This window comes from Tachysurus fulvidraco, chromosome 23 (genome assembly GCF_022655615.1).
Source record: "Tachysurus fulvidraco isolate hzauxx_2018 chromosome 23, HZAU_PFXX_2.0, whole genome shotgun sequence".
In the NCBI taxonomy this organism is placed as follows: domain Eukaryota; kingdom Metazoa; phylum Chordata; class Actinopteri; order Siluriformes; family Bagridae; genus Tachysurus; species Tachysurus fulvidraco.
The window spans coordinates 13309384-13337019 of record NC_062540.1 but is presented as its reverse complement, the minus strand read 5'-3'; the positions used below and the strand labels follow the sequence as shown (position 1 = coordinate 13337019).

Here is a 27636-nt window from a genome sequence, read left to right as displayed (position 1 = left end):
TAAAAATTTTGCTCCTGTCCAGGATTCTATTGACCTATTACTGGCTATTCTCCAAATCTCTGCTATAAGTAAAAACTACAGATTAAATGGCCATTAGTGCCAAGTGGCATATGGCATAAGCAGTGACGTATGGTCTTCAGAGAACCCTTAACCTGGTTTATTTGGGCCAGTGGAACAAGTGCTTTGTGCCTACATAATGGAGCCATCGGGGAAGGGAATGCCCTACTTGGCTTCTGCACTGACATAAATTAACTACATTAAGCATAGCATTTCCTTGCCACACAATGACATAGAACAAAGACGAATTTGGTTTTGCTGGCTTGGGTTACAAAGATGAAGCGATTACAGCTATAAAGCATAGATTATTCAGAAAAAATGTATAAAAGTAGTTTTATTAGTTATTTAGTTTTATGGTAATTTTTGATGACAATATCATTAATTTGTGTAGTTCATTCATCTGTAGTAAGTGCTTTATGTTGGTCGGGATGGTGGTGGAAATGGATGGTGTTAAGGTATTCATGGTGTGAACACCCCCACACTCACACACTCATTCTTACCTATGGATAATATAATATGTCAATTTAGTTCATTTAGCTAATTTACCTAACAGCATGTTGTAAGGTAGCTGGGGGAAAACCAGAGAACCCAATAGAAACCCACACAGACCTGAGCTCCGGCAGAAACACGACTCACTGCACTCCTAGCAAGGTTTTCAGGAAAATATAAATAATTCAATATTATTTAACATGTTATAAAAGAAAACCAATTACAGGAGGAGATCCAGAGTATTTTCAATCTTACACTGTAGAAATGATTCTGTATTGTGAAGTGAGAAAAGGTGAAAAAAATGAAGAATGAAAACTGATGATAAACCTGCCATTATCATGACATTTTAGATTACAAATGCCATTCTAATCATTTTTATTGTTTGGGAAAATATGCAGGAGCTGATTTCTGAAAAAAATCCAAATCCAAAAAATCTTCAGCCTGTAACATGACAAATCTTAATCATAACATGACAAATCATAAATGTTTCAAATAATGTTTTGTAAATTTGTAAAACCTTGATTAGGCTTTCCACAAAATCATGCTAAGTAACTAAAGACCTGGTTTTAAAAAGTCAGTAAACAACAAAAAAACAGCTTTCATGTCACTGAAAAAGCAGAAAACCAGATAAAGTCCTCTTCAAAAGCTGTCTGGAAAAACAAAGCAAACAGGGAATAGGTTGAATAGACATCTCCACTAAATTACTGTATTCCCTGACAAAAGCAAGGTGCAAAAAGATAATTTTACAATTAAAAACAATCTAAAACTCTGATTCAACTTTGTCACAGCTTCATTTTTTTTGCCTGTGGGTATTTTTTTTTCTGCATGAAAAAATAGATAATGAAAGAAATGCTGAGAATGTGAGTGACACATCATGTGCCTTACTCAAGATAACGAATCAGTTACTGCACTACAGATTACATTTTTCTGCTATGCACAATGTTTTCTATTTTATGCTATTTATGTTCTCTAGAAAGTTGTCAATAGATACTACTAAATAAGTATGACTCATATTAACATATGAAAACTAAATAATTGCGATGCATCCCACATGTGCTGTCTAGAGAGAATCATAAAGACAGAGAAACACACACAAAGAAAGAGTGACACAACCAAGAAAAATAAATAAATAAATGAAAGGGATAAATGAGAAGAGGAACTCAGACATCATGCTTCTCCATCATCAGTTCCGTTTCTGTTCATAATGAAAGTGTATCAGCTTCATCTGAATAACAAAAATCACAACAAAAGCCAGCCGTAAATTCAGACTGCAATAAAAGATGACAAAATATCATATTGTGTTCCTTGAAGATATTTTTAATCTACACATTGGATATCACGATATACTGGTTTGTTTACAAACTGCCAGCCATACAATAATGTACAATGGAATGCAGCTTAGTAAAAAATTGTTGATTAGTATAAAGAAATGAATTGTTTAATCCCTCCAAGTCTGTTACACCATTACTCAAGACACTGCTGGATTTGTGTGTAGGGGTGTGAGCCGCCTGCTGGGCAAACCGTTCACATCTCTCCTCAATAACAATAGTTCTATCTAAAAGCACATCTAAATCTTTTCTTGTAGTACAGCAAGCGCCACAATAAACACAGGTAAACATTTCATGCTGGTATACTAAGTAAAAAAAACCTTAAAGCTATTAGGTTCTACATCATATGAGCCATTAGCCTTAACTGTGGTGTGTGACATGACTAATAAACATAAAACTGAACAGTTTCTCCGAAAACAAGCAGAAGTATAATTTATAAAATTGTACTTTATTTAATGGTCATTTTAATCTACAGTTTTAAAGATTAACGACAAAATGGTGTAATTTCTCACAACATTGGTATTATATTACTGTGTCAATAAGCATGTCAGTCAATAATAAAAATGTAGTGAATAATGTGCCTGTATATTTTTTATTGTTTTTTTTTGTTTGTATGTTTTTTTTTGCAAAATCTAAAAATCTAACATGGTTGCAGGAACGTTGTATCAACTGTATAAGAAAGCTTATTCAAGCTGTTAGCATGAAGCTCTGCCTGCTAGGATTTTATTTTAGTTAGCATCTCTGCATGGGGGAAAAACGTCCACCTACTGTATATGGGACTGTCTGCCATTATTTCTAGCATTAATCAAAGATAATCTGCCTATACTGTAGTAGTAGAAGACTCAACCAGTATGCTACCAACCAATTTAAGGTAGCTAGGTATGTTACAAAGCCAAATCAACTTAAAAGACATTTGTAATACATTTATGTGTAACTATCCTGCAGTATATCTGTGGGTTGTAACTTTCACAACCATAACAAAGTCTATAATAAATGAAAGCTTAGTTAATCTAGACACAATAGCTGACTGATAACATGGACAACGTAAAACTACATTCTACATTTGAGATCACAAGACTCAAGACTTCTGGTAGTTCACAGAATATTAAAAGGTGGTAGAGTGACTACTAAAGGCGGTAGAGTGTTTACTTATTTATTATTTACTTAGCTCCCAAACTGTAGAATAGCCTTCCTGGCAGTGTTCTGAGCTCAGACACACTCTCCCAGTTTAAATGTAGATTAAAGCTCTTTAGCCAGACGTACTGTACACATAATACATCCCTTAGTGCTCTAGTACATCTGCTTAAATGCAAAATTTCTTGCTCATATTACTGTATGAACAGCAGCTACACTGATTCCTCTCCACTTGCTTCTCTTTTTCTACCCATCCTGAGGCATATAGAGATTGTGCCAGCTCCAGTCTTCCGCTTCTTGAAGATTTCAGAACTCAGTGAGAAGAGGGCAAACTTGTGAGGATCTTGAGGCATCTATAGATGTACCAGCTCGATTCTGCTTTATCAGGATTTCCGACAACTAGATGTGGTCTTTGAGGACAAGAACCTCCTGATCAATACACATTTGTCAGGTTGTATATGACTAAAGGAAGGACATTATTCATAATAAAACTCTCCGGTGTTTATAACAATTTATAATCTCCCCCTCCAGTGTCACCCAAATGCTTATGAGGTTTCCTTTTGAGTCTGGTATCTCTCAAGGTTTCTTACTTTTCCATCTAAGGGAGTTTTTCCTCACCACAGTCACCTCAGGCTTGCTCATCGTGGATAAATACAAACACAATTTAAATATCTTTAATATTAATCTTCAACATTTGTATAATATTTGTCTTTGTATAATAATAACAACCTTTTTGTACTATGTTTCTTATGTTATGTAAAAGCTGTTTTGAGACAATGTCCATTTTTAAAATCACTATACAAAACAAACAAACAAACAAACAAACAAATAAGTAAATAAAATAGAAAATTGACATTCACCACACAAAGGAAGCAAAAATGCACTTGCAATTAATCTCTAAGTCATTGTTGGTATTGTTTAACACAAAGTCAGTTACTCTGCAAAATCAATTGTGTTCAGATGTTTGTTTAGCGTGTGTACTGATTCCCCTTGCTTACTTTTAATCATCCTAGTTTTGGCTTCCTGCTGCACCATATACTGTAGTGTATATGTACTTTTCAGTCAGTATTGAATATGAATTGTAAGTGTTCTGTCCTGGGTAGCACAACCTCTTCAATCTCAACAACAACTGACCAGAAAAACTGACAGCATTCTGCTAGTAACCTTTGTGCATTATGAGCAGTGGGTTCACAGTTGCTTTATGTGAATAACTAAGACATAAAATCAGTATGAAAATCTGAGGGACATGTAAATCACAGCATGGCATTATGGTGATAAGACTACACTATAATAAATATTTATGGACAACTGACCATCACACGCACATGTGCGACTAAACTGCACCCCTGAACTCTTCACACTAAGTTCAAAGCACACTAATGTATAGACTGTCTTTGTAGGCTCTGGTATTACAATTCCCCTTCACTGGAACTAAGAGACCCAAACTGGTTTGTGTCCCTGTGTACAAAGCGAGCGCCATGAACACCTGGTTTTCCAAGGTTGTGGGTAAAGAAGACAAGTGGCCTGAACAAAGCTCTGATCTCAACCCCACTGAACACATTAGGGATGAACTGCAATGCAGTCTGTACCCCAGGCCCATGCTCTGTAGTGTAATGGCAAAAGATGAGTGGAGGGTATTTTTAAGTAATATTCACACTTCTTAAAGTCATTTATCACTGCATAATAGTAAAACGCAGACCAACACAAGTGACCATTATAAAAAGTTCAAAGCAAGTTTAAATCTGTATTGTGCATTTAGCATTGTTAAAAAATCAGCTTTGCATAAAATCTGGATGTAGATCTGGGTTTAGATTCCTAATGAGCAAATTAGGGGTGGCAGTGACGAGTGAAAATTCTGACATGACATGAGGAACAATCCTAGACAGGAGCTATCATCATGTTGTTGATGTGAAGAAATGTAATGATTAAAGCAGAAAATGTATTCACATTGCTACCTTACTATAAAGATTTTACTTTGTCATGTATCTGAAAAGCCTAGAAGATATCTTAACAGTATGTTGATGTCCAAACTGACAAACAAGAAATTTAGAAACACCATTCAAAAGTACCTCATTTTCAAATGCAGGCTCACTGCACATAAAATATCGATATGTGTATTAAAGTTTAATATTTCATCCTTAGGGAATAAATATGATAATTAAAGATAGTTTAAACCAAATTTCTATTTTAATTAAAAGTAAAAAAACCAATAAATTATTTTACATTTTTAGTCATTTCACTCATGAACATGAATGCTCTTGTGCATATTGACCTTAATCATGTGTACACAATCATGTAAACACACCTCAATATGATTCTGTAATGCATTCATCAATAAATAGCTGCATAATATCAGAATTAAGTGTATTTTCATTCTGAATATTTCCAAATATAACATTATACACAGAGTGACCTGAAGGTTTATCCGGTCAACATCTGCTGAATGCAGTCACTGAGTGTGAAGAAGTGTGAATGTGCATACTCATACCTCAGTACAGTGGACATAGTATGCTGCACTGTACTAACACAAATAACACACACACACATAGAGTTAGCAGCCTGGACCCCACAGTAGGATGGCCAAATGAATAAATGCAGTGTGACAGGCACATAAATAAATGCTGCTAAACATCATACTGGTATTTACTGCACGCTGTTACAGTAGAACAGCAGCCTGCGTTGGTGTTTGACCCTGTCACTGACTTTTAACACAACGTAGCACTACGCTCCGCAATAGGACAACAAGTGTCCCTGAGACTCATTCCCACCTGTCACACGAAAGAACAAGAAGAATGTCATCTGCATGTGCCTACGCTGCTCAGATAACACTGACGGATGAGTCTGACTTCATTTTTAGAATATGTAGCTATGCTTTCAGGAATCCTTTAGGACCATGAGCTGATTTTTAACTGCACTCTATCAAAAATCAGCAATCAAATCAAAATATCTTTGGCATAACACTGAGACACAAAGTGAGTGAAGTAAAAGTTCTTACTGTGAATAATTTCATTTCATTTAAAGTTTATTTATTATGTTTTTAAAACAAATCCTGTAGAACTCACAGCATATTAAATTTACATGAGCAGTTGAAGATACTGTATATTGGTTACAAAAATTAAACACCAGGGAAAATTTCTCACCTGGTAATTTAGAAATATATCTACAGTTATTAAGCTACAACTACATTATTAGAATATATAAGTTAGAATTGACATGGAAGATATTTCATTTTGTAACTAACTAGGTTAAGTTAGTAAGCCGGCAATCTAAAATATTATTAATTTTCCCCCTTAATGTTAGCAAGTGGAATTACCTGACTAGCCTGCTAGCTGTTTCAACAAAAAAAGTGGAAGTGTGATGGAAGGCATGTTAGGTTGTAGCTAATTATTAATAGATTAGAAGCAAGATGACAATGCTGATTGTTGGTGAATAAAGCTTTGATGCTGATAATTGAATTTCTTGACTATTTAAAATTTCAACTACATTCGAATATGAGGGTACAAAATCTGCGAGAATGACCATTTTTCTTGACATGCAATGTTGTAAGATGGTAGAAGTATGGGTCAAAGAGACAGGAAATGCCTTGTCACTTAATGATTTTCTGATACTCCACTTTTAAATCAGTCATGCACAGGATTCTCTTGGGACATCAATGCCTTAAGTGTCATGTACAACTAAAGCAAGGGCCAGCAATCAATCAGTTAAGAGAGCAAAAGCTGCAAAGAGCAAGCCAATATCTAATCTCATTTGCTAGGGTTAGATTGTAATTCTTAGTCACATCCAGTCATTCAGTATAGTTTTGTTGCTGAGCTTAATTAGATGTGATACTTTTCCTTATTGTAATTGTATTGTAAGAAATCCATGATACTGTTTCCTACTGGCTATATTTACCAAGTTCCTTAACTTATGTCTCTAACTTAAGTATTATAATATTGCATAAGAGTAAAACGCAGACCAACACAAGTGACCATTATAAAAAGTTCAAAGCAAGTTTAAATTTGTATAGTGCATTTGGCATTGGTCATTGTTAAAAAATCAGCTTTGCATAAAATCTGGATGTAGATTTAGATTTCCATTGAGCAAATTAGGTGGCAGTGATGAGTGAAAATTCTGACATGGCATGAGGAAGAACCCTTGAAAGGAGCCATCATCATCAGAACCCAGTGATTACTATAATTATCAGTCATTACCTATAAAAGTCAAACAACATGAAGTGCTTGAACCCAATGTTCTTAATGAGAATCATAATCTTGATGATTACAGCAGCAGTTACAAGTGTACATTATCCAGCATAATTATCCACTGAAGCAAGAGTAATACTGAGGATAAAGATTAAATCGTCCAACATTTTGAGCATTACATAAAAAGCTGTCTTTATTTCTCGGCCCTCTAATAGTGGTTACCATGACTAATTAGATAAAAAAGGAAGGTTTTTAACTAGTCCCACAAAAACATAAGCCCAACATACACAGAGAAAAACCAACCAGATTATGCAGTGCAGCTAATGTCACTTTCCCATTAATCAGATCATTTGTATTACGCAAAAACACACATGTTGATTTCTTAGGATGACTGTCTGGCTATACTAGATCTAATGTCTTTTTCCACAAGGCAGCTACCGAAAAAGGTCCACACAGAGCTGGGAGTTTTACCACTGGCATTGTGGCAATAACAGCAGACAAAGACTTGGTGTGAGTCAACCAGGCAGCTAGTGCCCAGACGATCTGGCCCTGGTCTAGGTGTGATGCTATAGTGAGATAGAGAAAGTGGGGGATGAGCAATTTCTGGGTCTGGGCCATATAAAACCAACATAGAAAGTGCTTTAAACATATGAACGCACCCAGACACTCAGATTATATAAAAGCTAACCTATGAGTTCACTCGTGTTTTGGAAGGACTTCAGATTCTATGTAAATGATAGCAACTCGTTTCAAGTCAAGATGTTGTATATCATGTACACAGGACACCAAATATATTATATATTATTATAATGGAACACAATTTTCTAAGATGACATTTTACAGAGACATTGTCATCCACTGGGACTGGAAATAACATACACCAATTAACGGTCAATGTCAAGACAGAATTATGAAAAAGAAAGAGAGAAAATCAATATGGTGATCTTTTGCCCGATAAATATCTGTCAACTGAAGCAAAAAACTCAAAGTTACCCCTTCACAGGCAGTAAAGTTTTTTCTGTATTTCAGGGCCACTCGGTTGGGACAGTGTCTGTTCTTTCGTCAGCATTCCTGCCACAGGAACAGGAACAGACAGCACTTGTCCTTGATGAGACAGCATTCAGAATCGGTAGCCTTGCACCTGTTGACTCGAGTGGGATACTCCTCCACAAATGAGCAGACAGAAGAATTTCATTCATGCTCTCCTGGAGCCTACTGATGTGTCGGTGTCTCCTGCTTTCTGTACATGTGTCAATCTCAAATCCTATTTCTCGTTGTCTTCTTCTAGTGAATTATCAAGCAACACAAGTGGGGCATAATCAAAACCAGATGGGGTATCTGAGAAGGCAAAAAGCGTTTGATTGTGTTACACTCGCTAACAAGTTAGCAGATCCGTTCGGATGTCAGTATCTGTTGTAAACAGCCGCGAAGTCTAATTTAATCCAGACTCAATTATAATCACGGCTATAATGTTTTTTTAAGAGGTTCTTTCTTCTACAAAGGTCAATCAACACGGTCTGTGTTAGAGCATATACTACAAGGGCCCATGTTTGCCCATTAAGTCTGGTATAGGTGTCTTAATATCATGTTAAACCAAGGTCAGCAAGAACAGTATTTCCTTCAGCATAGCCAACAATATCTGGACAGTGCCAGAAGACAGAAATGATTATAATCCACAGCATACACAAAGTGAGAATAGACTCTGATAATAAAAGGTGAATTAGAAAACAAAACTGGCAGTTTTCTTACCCTCCATATGCTCCAAAAGTGAAACTCCTTTTTCTCTGAGGCATCTTGATAAACAGGCTGAGCTCAGCATTAGACACACAGACGATAACAGAGAAATGCACTGAGATGGAGGCACTGTGTCTGTCTCACCAGATTGAACCGAGAGTGGCCAAGCATGTGTGTGTATTTGTGTGTGTGTGTCCCTTCTCTTTCACTCCCCTGACTCCCTCCCTCCCTCCCTCCCTGTCTGCATCTCTCTCTTCTGCCTTCCTCTCCACCTCTCTTCGTATGTTCCCTTTCCTCTCTTTCTCTCTCCAGTGACCACTTTCATCAGGGAACCAATAGGTGATCACTTAACATGCTTCCCTTCTTTCAGGCGATCTGTAAACAAGCTAAAAAGGAACTTTGTAGAAGCTCTGCAAACCATGACTTTGTATATAATGTAAATGAAAGTTCTAGAATGTACAGTAGGTGATGGCTGATATTGACTAAAATAATGCCAAGACAGAAGACAAATAACAGTTTGAATGTAGAGAAAACAGTTGCTTTTAAGAAAGAAAAGGCAGACGATCCTCAGGTACATAAAAGAAAAATGTGAAATATTCATAAATCTGTTCAAAATCCAGCTGCCCAAACAAAAGGAAGGAACAAGCACAGTGAGAGAGAATTGTCTCCTCCTCCCCGGTCATTGCCGTGTTAAACAAAGCTCTCAAATCACTGATCACAGTCGCTTTAGGCCGTTATTTCCCCTTTACAATAATTAAACCAGTAAGAGAGGAAAGTGGAAGCATATCTGTGTATTATGTCGTAATCGATGGTGTTATTTTTGCCTAGAGTGCCAAAAAAAATCATTTCCAATGAAATGAAATGATGTGGTCTATACTGGAATTTTCTTTGATTCATGCTTTCATTCTTTCTTTCATTTTCTCTTTCTTTCTGAAAAACACTATAAAACAGTTTCCTACACAGCAATTTGCAAAAAAAAATGTCTCCACTCAACTCCTGAACCTGACATGTTACTAAACCTGAATTAGCAAGCTAAAAGAGTTTTAAAAGCTCTTCTTCCCGCAAATCAAAAACTGTTTCTTTTTTCTGATTAAATTATGAAGCTGGGACACAGAGTTTCTGTGATTCAAAACGGGGTCCTTTAAGTGTTATTTAATAGGCAGCCACTAACAATTTTTTTAAATTATTTGTGGTGAGGATTTTCTTGGAACCTGGCAACCCTACCCACAAGCTACAACAAGCTGTCTTTTCAAGCACCACATGAAAGTAAAAGCCTCCGGTTTGTGCAACTTTATTTCTTTCGTAATCCCACTACACAGTCAGACACATTATGACAAGCTTCCTTGAATATAAAACATTCTTATAAAACATTCTTCTTAAATATTCCTATCTATATTATAATATATTTGCATATAAGGCTACAGTCCTACCGAATAAACAAAAGCCAATAGGAAACAAAGAATATATGTTGTGATTGTGCCATGCCAGCCATAATAATAAAAGTAATAAAATGCAAAATAATGAAATATGATTTCATACGGTTTAATATTTTTGAATTAAATAAGCTCATGAATCAAACCAAATAAATTAAATTAAATGATATTTACAAAGAACTGACTTAATAAATTAAATCTTAATATCCAGCAATACTCTCCCTGTCTCTCACTTTCTGTCTTTATCTTCTACTGCATTACATCATGTCTTCTGCCAAAATACCAGCACAACAGTTTTGCTCCCAAAAAAAAAAGACAGTGCACTTCCTGCTTGCTTCTAACTGGACTGCTTTTTACGCTTCTATCAGAAAAAGACAGACTTCCACAAGGCTACTGAAGCTGAGATTCCTTTAGAACAGTCCTTCCTTTCGGCCTTATGGTTGAGGGTGATAGGTGGACGGGGTGTTTGGCATTCAGACTGTTCAATAATGCAAAAGACAATTTCTATATCTGTATGTAATTCTTGCTTAAAATGCCATTAGAAATTGCTACTATATGGTTCAATCAAAATTTGAAGTAGATAACACTTATATCTCCTGTTTCCATTAATTAATTAATTGTGTTTTAGAATCATAGTCTGTTACCTAGCAAACCATCATTCATGTATTCATCGACAGTGACATAAAACCACTTCTATATATTGCTCTAGTTAAACAGCATCTGCCAAATGCTGTAAATGTAAGCAGCTATATTTTTTTTTACCAATACCTGTGTATAAATGCCAAGACTTGCAGCTTATTTCATGGACCCTGAGTAGAGACTACACCCAAAATGCTGGTGGATAGTAGCATAGAATGAACAGTGCTGATACACTGCATACTGCCCTCAGGAAGGAAATAGACAGCTAGTAGTCCACTGCCTGCATCAGAATACATATACAGTACATGATTCCTTTTTTAACCCTTCATTTTAAAAGACCGCTAACAAGACGCTGTATTTAGAGATTCATTATGACACAATATACAATTACAAAGCTCATCTAATTTTAAAACTGATCATTTATTTGTCTCATATTTTACATTACACCACAGAAATATTTTTCTTCATATCGTTACTTGTTATAACATTGGGGTCTACCATGATACAGCATCTTGAAACAGAGAATGTTATAAGAGCCTTGCTCAAAGACTCAACAGTATCAGATTGTTAGTACTGGTGCTTGAACTACAGACCTTCTGATCAGTAACCCAGAGCATTGAGTCCACCACTTTAAATAACCTAACCTTAAACTCATCTTAAATAAGCATATAATCTAAATCTAATTTAAAAGCCAATACACTCATTTATCCGACAGCTCACAATATAATAATCACCCTCACAATATAATAATCAAAAAGTGTCACTGATTATTACAGCTTATGTCATTGGTGAAGAACAGGACAGCTGAATCGTCAATGGGGAGGTGTTGAAGCTTTGAGGAACCGATAAAGCTAATATAAAACACACCTGGGAAAAAACTCCCATCAACATTTGAAACAGAGAAGAAAAACATCCATGTAAACATTATTCAGTGCAACCATCCAGCAAAAGACAAGGAGGAAGCTGCCACACAACCTAGACTATAACACAGACTATAGGACATTGTGGATGAGCCAAAAAACAAACAAAAAAACAAACAGATAAATGTACTGATCTATGATGTCAGTGCAAACATTGGTTCTAGATGTAAATAAAAATATTTGCTGGTTTGAACATATAATTCTGTTCTAAACTGATACATAGTCAAATATGAATAGCTTAACTTTGTGCTGTTTGGTGCCACTGTTCAGAGTTGTCTTAGTTCTCAGGACTGCTCAAACCTCTAAACCACAATGAGCCTGTGCTCATTGTGTGTGACACTTACGACTTTTATGTTTTCCATTTTAAAACAATTTTTGCACAGCCATTGCTCCACAGAACCTCCATACACAAAAAAAACACACTGTGTACCATAAAAAATGTGCTACAATACATGCAGATGAACTGTATTGAATACATTTTAGATGCAGTTTTTATTTCAGTGTGGTGTTAAATATAGTGTTAAGGACAAATGACTTATTATTCTAACAGTCCTGTTTTTTAAAAACATATTATTATTATTATTATTATTATTATTATTATTATTATTATTATTATTATTATTATTATTATTATTATTGTTGTTGTTGTTGTTGTTGTTGTTGTATAGAAAACAATTATTATTATTAAACAGATACTGATACAGATGCTATTGCATTACACTTCTAAATAAAACAATGAGGATGCTAAGAGATAATCTGAAGACATATTTTGGGTATACGCAACAAACTAAGTGGTGTGAGGCAAAACACTTCAATATGCAGGAATCCAAGGCCACGAAGCTCTCATCTAAACCTCATACTAAAAACCAGATTACCCAGACATCAAAGGTTCCATCTGCAGATGCCGCTTCCTATCACCACCTTGTGCAACGTTTAAACTGTAGATATAAGAAATACCGGAGCTCAGGAAAGACTGGGTAGAGCTCCGCTGTGGACTTAATAACAGACTGCAGACTCATAAAAAAAAAAAAAAAAACAATAAAAAAAAACAAAGAAAAAGAGGTTTGGACTAACATTTGAGAAGACACTCTTGAAAAGAGAGGAAGAAACCGCACCCGAATGTACTGAAGGCTTTTTGCATAAACTTGGCCAGAAAATTGACCCACAAAACTCTAACAACTATAGGGAAAGTCCTAATAAACGAAATGAACATGGAAAGGCTGAAAGTAGAAATCAACTCTAAACAGCACTCAGCAAAGAATCCTGTGTTGATCAGTTTGGAACCCATCGTAGTGGAGCACTCAACATGCAACATACAGTAAAACAAAATGATGTGTAGAGGCATCCATGGAGGACAGCTAAAAGATTAAATTCAAAGTCTAGATCTAAGTAATGCATTGACGTTTGCTCTCATGTATCCTTTTAATCCCTGCAGTCAACTGAATTATGCAAAGAACCAATAGAAAAAAGTGAGTACCCAGGGAAGCACATCAGCTTCAGCAATGTACAAACCATTCACAGAAATCAGGATAGAGAAGATCAATCCTACGAATCAGTGCTGTCAAAATCAGAGCACATCCCTCGAGGAAGTAGAACCTTTCATGATTTCCTTCATCTCTCCCACTGACAATTAAGCTGTCCTGCGATGCTCTAATGACAATTAGCACCTTTGATGAAAATTTCACTTCATCACCCTGCAGAAAATCTGGAATTTTTGATAAATGTCACATAAGGTCAGATTTCTCTAGTGTTGAGTAGATGATTCTCTATGGCTTAGAGAATATTAATGGCAGGTATTAAAGCCTAAAAGATACACACATTTTCTCCTACAAAAAAACAAAAACAAAAAACAAATCTTGCCTGTTTGTAGTCCCTGTCCTATGAGAGACAACAAATCTGTGCAAATTCTTTGAAAATAGAGATAACCAACAACAAAAAAGGTAAGTAAATTTCAGCAATTTCAGAACAAGACATTTTAGATTGAAGGTAAATGAGTAAAAATTATAACAGACTCATTGATTGATTGAGGCAACACTTCAAGGCACTTCGAATAGGCTTCCTTCCAATATGAGGCAGGCTCAAATGGGAACACTCACTGACAACTGAAGACTGTTCATTTATTCAACACCAGCAGATGCTTTAACCTGGTCAGGGTTGCAGTGGATCCAGATCATGTGGCAGGAACACTGCAAGCCAAGGAAATTCACCTGGGACAGGACACCAGTTAATCGCAAAGCGATTAAGTATAACCTTAGTCTAGCTAATGCGATAGTGCTTTATTTAAACAGCTTTAAAACTAGTTAAAAGCAACCTTACTGAAAGCAGACATCGAATACATTATGGTCTTCTGAAGATTTGAATTGAATTGAACTGTTCTGGATCAGACTACTCAAGACCAGGAACCAAACAAATGTTCCAGCAAGAGTCATTGTGTATAAATGTGTAAAAGTAGACAAGAAAACAGCTATTTATTTATTTATTTATTTATTTATTTATTTATTTATTTATTTATCTATCTATCTATCTATCTATCTATCTATCTATCTATCTATCTATCTATCTATCTATCTATCTATCTATCTATCTATCTATCTATCTATCTATCTATCTATTAAAGCAGCTGCTAATGCATGGTCTGTATAAAGTTTCTTGGTTCTTTACTATGCTTCAATGAGGAGAATTAATTACATGATAATATTTACACTGCCCTATGAAGAGCACCCTGTCCAAGGCCAGAGCACAGACCCTTGATTGAAGAGAGCCAGATTGAGCCATATTGAGAATGCAGAAGGAGACTCAAACATGGAGTACGGGGTAAAATTTAAAGGGTAATTGTGCTGACAATACAGTATATAGGATATTAATTGTTTCCTACAGTATACGTGCTGGGTGCTTGTTTTTTTTTATTTTTTATTTTGCCTTCATTTTCATACTAAATAAATGCTAAAGTAGAACATGTGTACGTACAGCATCTCTGAGTGGACATCTCGGTCAGATGTCGTCCAGAGGATGGATTCTGAGGACTGAAAGCTGCTTGGCTTTCATTTATTGATGTGATCTAAGCTTTAGATTACATGAGGAGTGCACTATATGACTATGTGTTAGGATTTGCTTTTACACCACAACGATCTGGGTGAGAAGGGTTGCTTGTTCTTAATGTCCTGATGTTGTATTTGGGTCTCATTAAAAAGGTTTATGCAAACACAGAATCACATACATATTTACTGTTAATGAATACTGGGCATAACACAAGCTAAGGTTGAAGACAGTTATAAAAGTGATGAGTGGACGCACATGTTATTTTAAAATTTTTAATTCACCAGAACATTTACATACAATAACAAGTACCCAATTATAATGCACTCATTTTCCTGCCTTGTGAAATTACATAACATTCACCAGTTCTTCAGCCTCTTGGTTTCTCTCAGAGTCTATTTGTTTTCAAGTTTTTGGTGATTTAACAACCTCCTCCAGTACAAAAATAGGTCTCATGCTGCACAGCTGTCTGTTCAAAAGGTAAATAACTAGATAACATAGCATTAGACTGGTTGAAACTGACAGAAAGGCTACAGTAATCAAAATAATCACTCTTTACAAAATTGATGAGCAGAACAGCATCTCCAGAAGTATAACACATCAAAACTTAAGACTAGAATCTGAGACTACAGCGGACACAGGCCCACTGAAACTAGACAGCTGAAAAATGTCACCTGTTCTTTTTCAGACTGTCTAGTCTCAAACTGTCAAACAAACTAATCTGGCACCAAGAACTACTGATCATAATCATTGAGATCAGATTTGGCCTTCCTGTAATATATGGTATTCATATAGTAATATAGTATAGTATTCATATAGTATTCATTCTATATCTTAGAATTACCAGACCTTCTGACCAGTTTATACATTGCAATACAGACTCCAGTGTTTCTATTAAAGTGGCCGGTGAATTTATCTCCATTAACATTTAGTTCATTCGATAGCAAACCCATCACATGAAATTCACATTCCAACTAGTAACATGATCTTTCACCTTGCAACCAATCTCCCTTTAGTATTACTGTAATGAAGCTTTTTAGTCTAAGCTGGATCAATAGGTTGACTTGGCAAGTGGTTTACAGGCATGGATAGACACCAGGCCAAGTATTTTTTGTCCACATTGATTGCACTGACAAACCGTAAAGATCTATTACAGTTCTAATGGAGCCTCCGCCTCTGATGGATGTCACCCTATGACCACACGGCAGCTTTGAGCTCTGTCTCACTGTCCTAAAATCAATACCAGACTGCAAAGGCAAGCTAATCACTAAGCCATACATACTGTACAACAAGACCTCAGTGAGAACTCCTTAACAACACAAAATTTCTATTTCAAATAAGTATGAAATCTCTAGTATGATTCTCTAATTATTAGATCAAAGAGTTAGAATACTGCACTTCAAAAAAGTGTGATAATTCCGTGCAACACTGCCACCTATCGTGAAACAGTGAAACTACACTGCTGGGTGCTGAGTGTGTGATTGTATTATGGGTCAAATTTATAAAAATATATACATAATGCTACAATGTGGTCATAATTGAGATGTTTGTAAAAAAAAAAGAAATATATATATATATATATATATATATATATATATATATATATATATATATATATATATATATATATAAAAAGGACTTTGACTAGATATTGGTTGCTTCCCCAATAGATCGGAACCTTCCACAGTAGATAGAACTGTGTAACAAAAAATGACCGCATGAAATAAAAGTCTACAGATGAATGCATTTGTCTTACTTTGTCTACAGTTCAATACACTTGCTGGATCACTTGGATCACATAAAACAGATCACTCTGTACAGACAGATTTGGTGGAAGTGAGTAATGATTCTCATGGCTGGAGTTAGATTCTGGTTTTGTTATAATCTGTAATGGAAGTACAGAACATACAGTATGTTAGTTATCTCTCCTATATTGCTTTCATCTACAGTGCATCTCTCCTACTGTATATGATGTTTGAAAACAGACACATATACTGTATTAGCAGAGTTTCCTAGTTTTATATTTGGGATTCTGTACATCTACATAGCATCCCTGACAGAATATCTTAGAAAAAATGCTAACATTAATGAGGCTGAATATCAGTCAGAAGCAGAATCAGAGGTGGAATGAAATGGTAAGAGAAGAAGATATAAGGTTTAACTTGCTTCTCTGACATCATGATGTTGACATTAATAACCACCAGGGATTCAGAGTCACTCAAGCTCTAGAGACCATGAAGGAAGAGAGAGAAATGAAAGAGAGAGTCAACAAAAGAAGTAGAGAGAAAAAAAATTAATATCTTGACGTAAATGACAGTAATGAGAAGAAGAGCAGTACTTTTGGATAATTGCATGTCTACTGAAACGTCAATGTTTCACACCCAATGCTTCATCCTGTCTGCAGAAAATTGTCATAGCTGGGTTTTTGAGTATTTTAGGTATTTATTGACTGGTCTTCTGTAGTCAGTATGAGCACAAGCTGTACAAGGAGGAGTGTTAAGAAAAAGCAGACCATTCTTGGAGGTCCAGGCTCTTCATCAAGAGGAATATACATGCTGCATAATTATACATACTGTACGTTTTTCTCCAATGTAACAAAATATTCATCTTTGTGGAAAATAATGAATTGTTGAAACTGGTGTGCAGCATTATCAACTAAGATACAATATATATCCAAATGTATGTGGACACCTGATGTAACACCATATGTCCATTCCATGGCTATAAATATGAAGCTGGTCTGGGTTTTGCTGTTATAAAAGCCTCCATTCTTCTTCTATTCTTTTTTTTTTAAATCTGCATTTTGTGCCCACAAGTGCAGTGGTGAATGAAGGCTTAGTGGTTAGCACATTTGCCTCACACCTCTGGGGTGGAGTATAAATGTTCTCCCTATGCTTCGGGGGTATCCTCAGGGTACTCCAATCTTTTACTTCTGTCCAAAGACATGACCTATAGGCTCAGAGGCAATAATGTGTGTGAATGGGTGTAAGTGTGTGTAATTGTGCACTGTCTAGGTTGTAACCTGTCTTGAACCCAGAGTCCACTGGGATATGCTCCAGGTTCCCCATGAGCCAGTGTAGAATAAGCGCTACAGAAAATAAATGGATGGATGGATGGATGGATGGATGAATAGTTTGTATTATAGATTTTCTTTTTTTGTGATTCTAATAAACATATGTCTATTCCAGGAACACTGGCAGTGAAGTACTGTAGGAACAGACCCTGAAGGGTATTGGAAATTAATGTAGCCAATGATGTTTTTGAGAAGTCAGAAGAAACTGAAGGACTTGGAGAATTTCTACATGGACACTGAGAGAACTAACAAAACTCAAAACAGACATGACTGAAGCTCATGATTGAATCCAGGACCCTGCTTTGAGATAGCAGTGCTATGCTCTGATTGTAATTGTACTGTAATTGTAATTGAATTGTAGATATTCCTATTTTATTTACATTCTCTTCCTGATAAATGAAGAAATAAAAAAAAGTCAAATCTTCTTCTATATTATTAAAAAAGACTCCAAGACATCCTATTTCCATAGTCATCTTATTTCCTGCAACAAGATGACAATGCACAACGCAAGCCAAACTTAAACTTTCAGCTGAACGGAACCAAAAACTTTTCAGAAGTAAGAAAATAGGTTGGAGCGAGTTATAAAGACAAGGCACTGGGATACATGTTATGTGAGAATATTTATATCACAGTAAAAAATAGAGGAGTGCAAAGCTATGAAGAGATATTAATTATTTCCAAAGAGATTTTAAAAGACTTTCGCAAAGTATTTTTTGTTATGATACTGATGAAATATCCGTGAAACCTAACACAGGCTTGGCTTAAAAATTTGGACTCTACTGTGTATACATTTGCATTAAATAAATACATACATACATACATACATACATACATAAATGTACAGAACAATCTGATACACATACAGTACATAAAATGATATGTAGCACACATAGTAGAAAAACACAGAAGGATGTGCATGGAGCATGTGGTAGACTAGTGATTAAGGTGTTGGGCTACCAATTAGAAGGTTGTGAGTTCGATCCCAGGTTCACTAAGCTGCCACTGTTGGACCCCTGAGCAAGGCCCTTAACCCTCAGTTGTATAAAAATGAGATTATGTAAGTTGCCCTGGATAAGGGTGTCAGCCAAGTTCATATTGCTGGTCTCTTAATCCCATAAGGCAATAATGCGTATTATTATGGGCTTAGTAGTCTTCTTCACACACTCCCACTGCGGATAAAAGACGTCTTTGTTATAAAGTAAATGCTATGAAATATGGAAGATGTAACAAAGACTGAACTCCATGCGAAAGGCTTCATTGTTGACATGAGGAATTGGTTTAATGGGAAAGAGAACAAACTGGGTACAGGAAGCCTTAGCAATACTGAATTGGTTTAATGGGAAAGAGAACAAACTGGGTACAGGAAGCCTTAGCAATACTGAATTGGTTTAATGGGAAAGTGAACAAATGGAGAAAAGGAAGAGTTCTCACAATATCTTTTTGCAAGTTGACTGTTCAGTTTTTTGAATGTTTTCACAAATTCCTCAATAACAATAACAGGTTTCACTATGTGCAATGGGTCAAAAGTTCAATATTAGAAAACAGTGAAGAACAAATAAGGTAAAAAAAAAAAAAAAACTGTTTAAATTATGGATTATATATATACATTTAAATATCAAACTATACACCGTCATCAATTTTTAGTATTCACTCTCGTTCTTTTTTTTTCACTAGTATCGACTACTGCTTTTTAGATTTTTATTGGTTTACTCTTTTCAAGTTAAAAGTAACACAGACTTTTTGCTTGTGGCTACATGTTTATTGACTGATTAAGATTTTGAACTGAGTAGGCTTTAAGACTTAAGCTCCAGAGGTTTTGGTGCCAGCTCTGAACAACGTGTACAGCCCAATTTAGTAAATATTATTCTTACTTTAAAAAATTCATTGCATGTCAGCAACCTAGTGACATATCACGTATACTGTAGAAAAGGTTCCACTGTCAGGGCACTTCCACAAGATCTGCTCTGGCATATGCTACTGTTTCTGTAACAAAGCCAATGTACAGCGAGACAGAGCCGAGTCAGTGCTGTGACTGACAACAAGGATATGTGCATGAAGAGACGGTCAGAAGGAGATTTCTATCGTGACCTATTTCGTGGTAGTGTAGTATGTTAATAATGTTTGTGAATGGTAATTACTTGTGATGAAGATGAAAGCTAATTAAAAGGAATTATACTGGGGCACAGGATAGAGGAAGAACTGAGGTTACTAATGTGTGACACTTGAACCCTGCTTCTGTTTGCTCTTTTGCTTTTTTATTTAATGGAATTGACTTATCTGACTTTTTTTAGTGGATATTCATTTAATTATTTTTATTGCTACAAGTCTGATATAAAATGAGTCAGGGCACTGTTGGTTTTCAGTGTGAGATGTTTCTACATATGATAATGTAACCTTACACAAAATTTTAACAGTTAAAAAATTATGCCTTCAAATTGTAGATGCTTATGAACAATGCTTATGGCGTCTCAGAGAGCTTTGATATCATTTACCATATGCCATATTTACCAGATATCATATTTACTTTGTAGATATGAACATTTGTGTTGAAAAAACTAACCATTTTTGTTTTTATAAATCAAATATAAAAATATCGCTCCTAGTTAGGTAGGTAAATACAGAAATAACGAAAAGCTACAAATTCTTCATTGGGTTTTCATATCGTTTTATATATTTCATATGTCAATCGTCACCTTATGGAGTATGAGGTGACAAAGAAACTACAATCAAACCTCTGACCTACTGTATATTCACTTCAGGGGAATATATTTTAGATCAGTGGGATATATTTCATAATCCTCTATTGCAGCATCTATGCTCAAAAGTGGGAATGTAAAGCATTTGTGCAAAGCAAGACCACTTTGAATCATTTTACATGTAGCCATGAACTAATCATAATGGTTACACATTAAGATACTAAATACAAGTTAAATACCCCTGATTTAGATCTCCAATGTGGCCTCTACATTAATCTCCATTAAACGCAACAGGGTGCAAGATCACACGTACGATCCCCGAGACAGATCGTCTTAGATTGAGGTTAAAACTCTGATTGCCTCCTTATGAAGGAGATTCCATCTGCTACTCTTAAAAACATCCACATCCACACTAAGCTTTATTTAGTTCAGTGGCTGCAGTTCTGCCAAAACCACTTTCATCCTTGATTCCTGCTGCTTGATCTGAGCCGGATGCTTCAAGTTACAGTACGTGTGCAAACTTAAGTACATGTTTCAGCAGCTGATGATGTGATGAGATATCATGAAACCTGACCTGAGATGATTAACTGCTAATGCCACAATCAATGTGTGACAGACAATAATATTTAAACACATTAATTAAATATACTACTTCAAGGTTGTGCGTTTGCTAACCAACGTAAGTCCAGCAAACAAGCATGCAGTATGTACTGTGTTGTCTGAGTTAGCTATCGACAGTGTGCTTCTAAATCGTTTTCTCTGATTTAACACAGAAAAATGCTGACATTTGCACACTGGCTAACTAATTTACAGACAGATTCCTGATCTGAGATGAGAACGTAACGAGACGAGAATGTAATCTTTACTTTGAAGAGCCAGGTGTTGACTGGATAAATATTTCTGAGACAGAAACAGATAAGTAAACGTTGTTGACAGTAGTAACAGTCTGGCTGCATGATGGATGTTTGTCTAATCTAATATTTACCTTAGCAAGCTGCAATGCCACAGACGACGTTCCTTTTCCAAGAATGCTCACAGGAAGACGCAACAGCAACAGCATCGAGCGGCAAGAGACAGAGTTACAAAGATACACCATGGAAAAGCGACAATTGAAATGACATTTTATCAAGTTTCTACAAATTAGGTGACAAATCTGAAAGACCCAATCTTTTGGTGCATGTGGTCTAATGATTTTTTAGTTCCCCATATTCACCCACAATTAATAATTATGGCTTCTTATCCTATCATTAAAAAACTGGACAGGTAGAGCACAATCACACACTTACTCTTTTTATAGATCATTTTGACATGCCATACAGTCTACAATGCATATCTTTGGATTAGGGGAGGTAAGGGATGTGGTAGCTCAGTGGTTAAGGTGTTGGGCTACTGATCGGAAGGTCATGGGTTCAAACCCCAGGTCCACCAAGCTGCCACTGCTGGGCCCCTGAGCAAGGCCCTTAACCCTCAGGTGCTCAGTTGTAAGTCACTCTGGATAAGGGTGTCTGCTAAATGCCGTAAATGTAAATGTAAATGTAAGCCCTGAACCTCAGGGAAAAAATTCTTTGTTTTGAATCCAGTCTTGCCCCCTTTACATGTGTTGCTTCCTTTACATGTCCTTATTGCCTGCAGCTGCTTTAAGTTCGGTGCTTTGATTAGTCTGTTGATTTTTTACTCTTTTTTGGGGACTCTGTCTTTCCTTAGCCTTGGATATTCCATTAACAACTCATCTAACCACAGTTTTTGACCTGTTTTTGCTTTTGATTTGTCTACTTTGAATAAATAAAAGCTCTCCGGCACTCCTTTCAACCATGTCTGTCTGCCCATGACTTCTTTCCCGCTTGTTTAAATATGTCTCATTCATCTCACTACAGTAATTAAAAACACAGCAAAATCACTCGTTTTATTAAAATTTCATTGTGGAGCTGCTTGCCTAAAGCTCATTTAATTAAAAATGGCATAAACTTCCAAAGAAATGAGTCATTGGGTCATATTGCATAACAATACTTTTAACAAGTATTTGCCAGAAGAAAAAGATTTCTGCATTTTAACAGAGAGATCACAAAATCCCACATTTCCCTGCCGCATTTGTTCCCAGATGAAACCCAGTGATCCCCACTCAGCTTGCCTGCTGATTTATTCATGTTTATATCCTTGCACCTACAGTATGTATCTCCTTATACCGTACTCTGCAGTACACTGTGTCCTAGATTCAGTTTGTTATGTTCCTTTGATTACCTTATTTTCAGCTGCAGAGTCAGTATTTGGTTAATGGATAAGAACATTTCTCACTGAGCAATGCTGATGGGGAAATGGTAAATGCTAGTCGGATTCATTTTTATTCTGTTTATTTGATTTGATTTATTTATGTTTTTTTTTCTTTTATGTTAATCACGGTTTTAAGTTATAAAATAAACTGCAGGGAGCCTGTTTCTCTTTAGTACTATTCCACACTACATAATCAACCCTACGTGCCTGAAAGATTATGATTAATGTTGTATTTACATACAAGACAGTGTTATGATAAAAGAAAATATCTTGACGTTTAACGAAACTCAGTTCCCCGTAATGAAATCATAAAAATCATGACATAAATCATAATAAACTTTTATTAGGGCAGGTCTCGGTTGGTATCCATTCCATATAGGCAGCTATACAGGAGCATGGAACCAAGGGCTAAAATGTGACACAGTAAGACATGTACAAATAAAATATGCAATATGCAGCGCAGCACAATAACAATTTGTAACAATTTAGACTGACAGTTTGAAACAGACAAGTTAGAGATGCCAATCAGCCTAAGGACTGGGGAGGAAACCGGATTACCCAGAGGATACATTTAATGCACAGCGAGAACATGCAAACTCCATGCACATGGTGCTAACTACTAAGCCCATTACAATACAATAAACACACAAAACAAATAAACCGGACAACACACATTACAGCATACTGTATGATGACCACTAACCTATTGTACAAAATCTGTTAAAATACAGAATAAAATAAAATACAAAATATCAGATTGCAATCCGCAGAGCTGTAACAACCAGTCAATAAAATAAATAACATTTGATTAAAATGACGCACAATGTCAATCGTGGAATCATGCTTATTATTTGCTGTGTGTTCTTTTGAGGTTTCTTTACTGCCCTATCAGACAACATGGACTTGTGCTGCTTTGCAAAATGTCAGTACTGTATGGTTGATGGTTTGAAAATGAGTGAGCATGACCTGAAATGATTGACTTTTAATGAAGTCTATGAGACAAATGTTTTTTTTTTTTCACTTAGAGGCAAAAAACTGTGCTATGAAACATGCACATTATGTAGTGTTAGACAGTAGCACAACATTTCTCGGGTAAACACAATACATCCATCCATCCATCCATCCAGCAACACCTTTTTTTGTACTGCTTGTTCTACAGAGGGTCACAGGGAATCTGGATGGGAGGCGACCTACAACGCATGTATTAGGACTTGGGGAGGAAACCAGAAGACCTGGAGGAAACCCCCATAGCCCTAGGACTACCTCCCAACTCCACAAACACAGGGCAAAGGAATTCAAACCCCCAACCCTGGAGGTGTGATACAAATTCCCCATAATACATTTTAAAAAATTCCTGTGAATCTCCACCAAACTGTTTAGACTAATCTAATAAGCAAAAGTTGCAAATATAAGCAAATTAAAATAATCCCTGGTAAATAATAATCTAGCAACATGTGGACATAAAATATACAGGGATGTGAGTACAGCCAAGAATAGTATATGAGATATAAAGTGCATGTGCAGCTAGTAGGAATGTTGATAGACAGGTGAAGCTGATTGCCTCAGGTAAAAAGTTACCCCAGAGGCTCCGGGTTCGTCCGTGATAGAAATGTAGAACGATTTGTATTATCAGCAATTTAAAACCGCAGATAAGGGGAAAAAAATTACAGATGTCCTTTTATGGCCCAATATTCAATTTGCTCCAGAGGAAGTGACAAAGCCTTAGCCTTAGCCACTACCACAAACTATTTATCTAACTGAACTTTCCTTAACAGTACAACACTATAATACATTTCATCGCTGCTACATTCCCTGTAAAACTGTTATCCGAAAATTCAGCAATGTTTACTCTGTAACAGAAGTGCAAGGAGAAACCAATCAGATTCTTTATCAAATCTATGTAAGGTAAAATAAAGTAGAATATTTTACTTGATTTCATACTTTTGTTTATTGTCTTTTTTTTTTTTAGTTGTTGTTGTCAGCTGCTATATGTCTATCAACTTAGAATTGTTCATGTGCTATGGAAATATGCTATATAAATAAAATGCATTATTATTAGTATTAGTAGTAGTATTGTCATTAATCATACAATAAAAAGAATAAAAAATCTAATAATGATAATAATAATAATAATAATAATAATAATAATAATAATAATAATAATAATAATAATAATAATGAAACTGTCATGTGAATTTAAATGTAAAGGTCAGTATATGCTTCACTCCTGTAATATTAAATGAGTAAACCTCAGTAAAATCACAACAAATAAACTATCAAAGCTTTAACAGTAATTACCAGGACAATTTTATGAAGTTGATAAAATAAGTGGGTTTGTTAATAATCAAAGTGATTTCAGTATGTCAGGCATGATAAAGGATTAAGGGGCTTTGTGCAGAATCCAAATGTTTCAGCGAAAGCTTTAAGAATGGAACATCAAGTATTATTAGAGGCAATGCTGCTGCATATTTTATCTCATCAATAAAAGATATTAAGCAGTATATTTCAGTGTTGCTGACAGCCTGTGGTGTAGGCTTATTCAGTGTCATAGCTCTACTTTAAGTGTTTCAGCAGCAAATGATTCACAATTGGATCAAATTTTTATTATTATGAACAGTGTAATAAGGCAACAGTAACAAATTTATTGCATAGAAGAGATGGATATAAGATAGTACCTAAAAAAATCCAAATAATTTAATTTCAAACAGAGCTGCATGATTCTTGATGAAATACACTGCATGCCCAGATGTTTGTACTGTAGATAGCTGACTATCACACTCACATGCTTGTTGAACATCCCATTACAGATTTAGTCTCCCTTTGCCACTCTTCTGTGAAGGATTTTCATTAGATATTTGGAGTTTGTCTCTAGGATTTGTGCATTCGGTCACAAAAACATGAGTAAGATTAGGCTCTGATGTCAGGTGAATAAGCCTCTAGTGCGGTTGCCATTTCAGTTTACCCTATCAGTATGTTGAGTGGGGTTGGGTTCAGGGCTCTGTGCTGGACACTTCTTTTCTTTGGCAGATTATGTCTTCATAGAGCACATGGTTATTTTCATGCTAAAATTATTTACCGGTTATCTTTGTGCATCTTAGTACCAGTAAAGAGAAACTGTGATTCTACAGTACACTAAAACATTTTATACAAATTTGCTTCCATCTTTGTGGCAACTACATATGGGTACGACGGTCAGCTGTCCACATACTTTCGCCTATACTTTTAGTTTTACTTTACTATATTTTTTAGTTGGAATATAGATATCATGATTGTCACTTTTGAAATGAATAATATCTATTTTCATTATGTTTTATATTACATTAATAAACTGTTTTACATTTTTTACCTTACATTTACCAGAGTTTTGTTTAAAATTGCTTTTTGTTTGATACAATTTTTATTTCTGAATTACTGAAATAATGTATCCTGTAATTTAGTCTAAATCTTGTGCTAATAGAATATCCAATAAGAATTCAGATTCCCTTTGGTACAAAAATCTTACTAATGTAGTTATCATGTAGTCGTGTAGTCATCAGTTGTTTAGTAATTATTTACATATTTTTTTTTAAAGATTCTATATTAGGGGTCTAACAAACCAAAAATTAACCAAAGTTTAATGAACAAAAATACTAAAAAGACTATTTGAAGATCATAATCATTGTAAATCAGTGTGCATATTTTGTCTGTATAAAACTAAATGATTCTCTAAATTCCACAAGCTGCCTCTCGAGTGCTGTGAGGTCGAGCTGGTGCTGTCTAGCAACTAGCAAGCATTAGATGCATAATCAATAAAATCCATATTTCCATGATGCATTGTTACACCCTTATTCTATATTTAATAGGAAACATTTGCTTTCGTCCAGTTTGTTCCTTCTCACTGCAAGCATGCATTTAAATCATTTCAGAATTCGAACCCAGTCCAGATTTCTGATGTTGTTTTCCCCTTTCCTCTATTGTAGGCAGTCACTGTGGCTCAGGTCTGTGCTCAGTGCTCTGTAGTCACAATAAGGAATAGTGGCTCCTGTCTGTGTAGAGTTTCTGTGTATGTACTCCACATGTCAGTGTAGGTTTCCTTTGGATTCTCCAGTTTCCTCCTACCTCCCAAAGGCATGTATTAATCTGCACACATAAAGGTGTGTTTGCCTGGTAACTTCAATGGCCTGCTATCCCATTCAGTGTGTAATAAAGGGGACATTGGATGCTGTAGTCCACTTAAATATATCTTTATTTCCAACCAGACACATTATACTGTAGTAACTTTGCAACACTGGCCAACATCAGGACATCATCATCCTAAAGAGTTCTATGTTTAGCAGTCGTGCACTATAATAATAATTCAACAATGTCGTAGACATTTATTAACATATTTATATTTGGATTTAAACACACAAATATCTATTTTTTTTATCAAAAAGATCATAGATTTAAGAAAAAATATAGTGTATAGTTTAAAAAACAACAATAATTTGATTTCATTTCATTTCTAAACTTAATTTAAACAAGTTTAAACAAGCAAGATCAATTCAGGTAATATTAATGGAAATCAATTACACTGTGAAATCTCATGAGGACGTTGGAGTTGATGGGTACTAGAACAATAGTAATACATTTAAGCATTTAAAGTATGCATTGTAGAAGAGCACAATGC

The 27636-nt window shown here is 35.5% G+C and overlaps 1 protein-coding gene across 16 annotated transcripts in view; it reads right to left on the bottom strand.

Annotated features, from left to right (window-relative positions):
• Positions 1–27636, bottom strand: part of rap1gapa (RAP1 GTPase activating protein a) — a 106526-nt gene that overhangs the window by 70822 nt on the left and 8068 nt on the right. For 13 of the 16 annotated variants that reach the window (XM_027170478.2, XM_027170479.2, XM_027170482.2 and 10 more), the window contains exon 1: positions 8939–9131. The exons of the other annotated variants lie outside the window; for them this stretch is intronic. In XM_027170478.2, the coding sequence (XP_027026279.2) occupies positions 8939–8982 (44 nt within the window). In that variant the 5' untranslated portion in view covers positions 8983–9131. Of the gene's footprint in view, positions 1–8938; positions 9132–27636 lie in introns of those variants that run through there. 16 annotated transcript variants of the gene reach the window in all.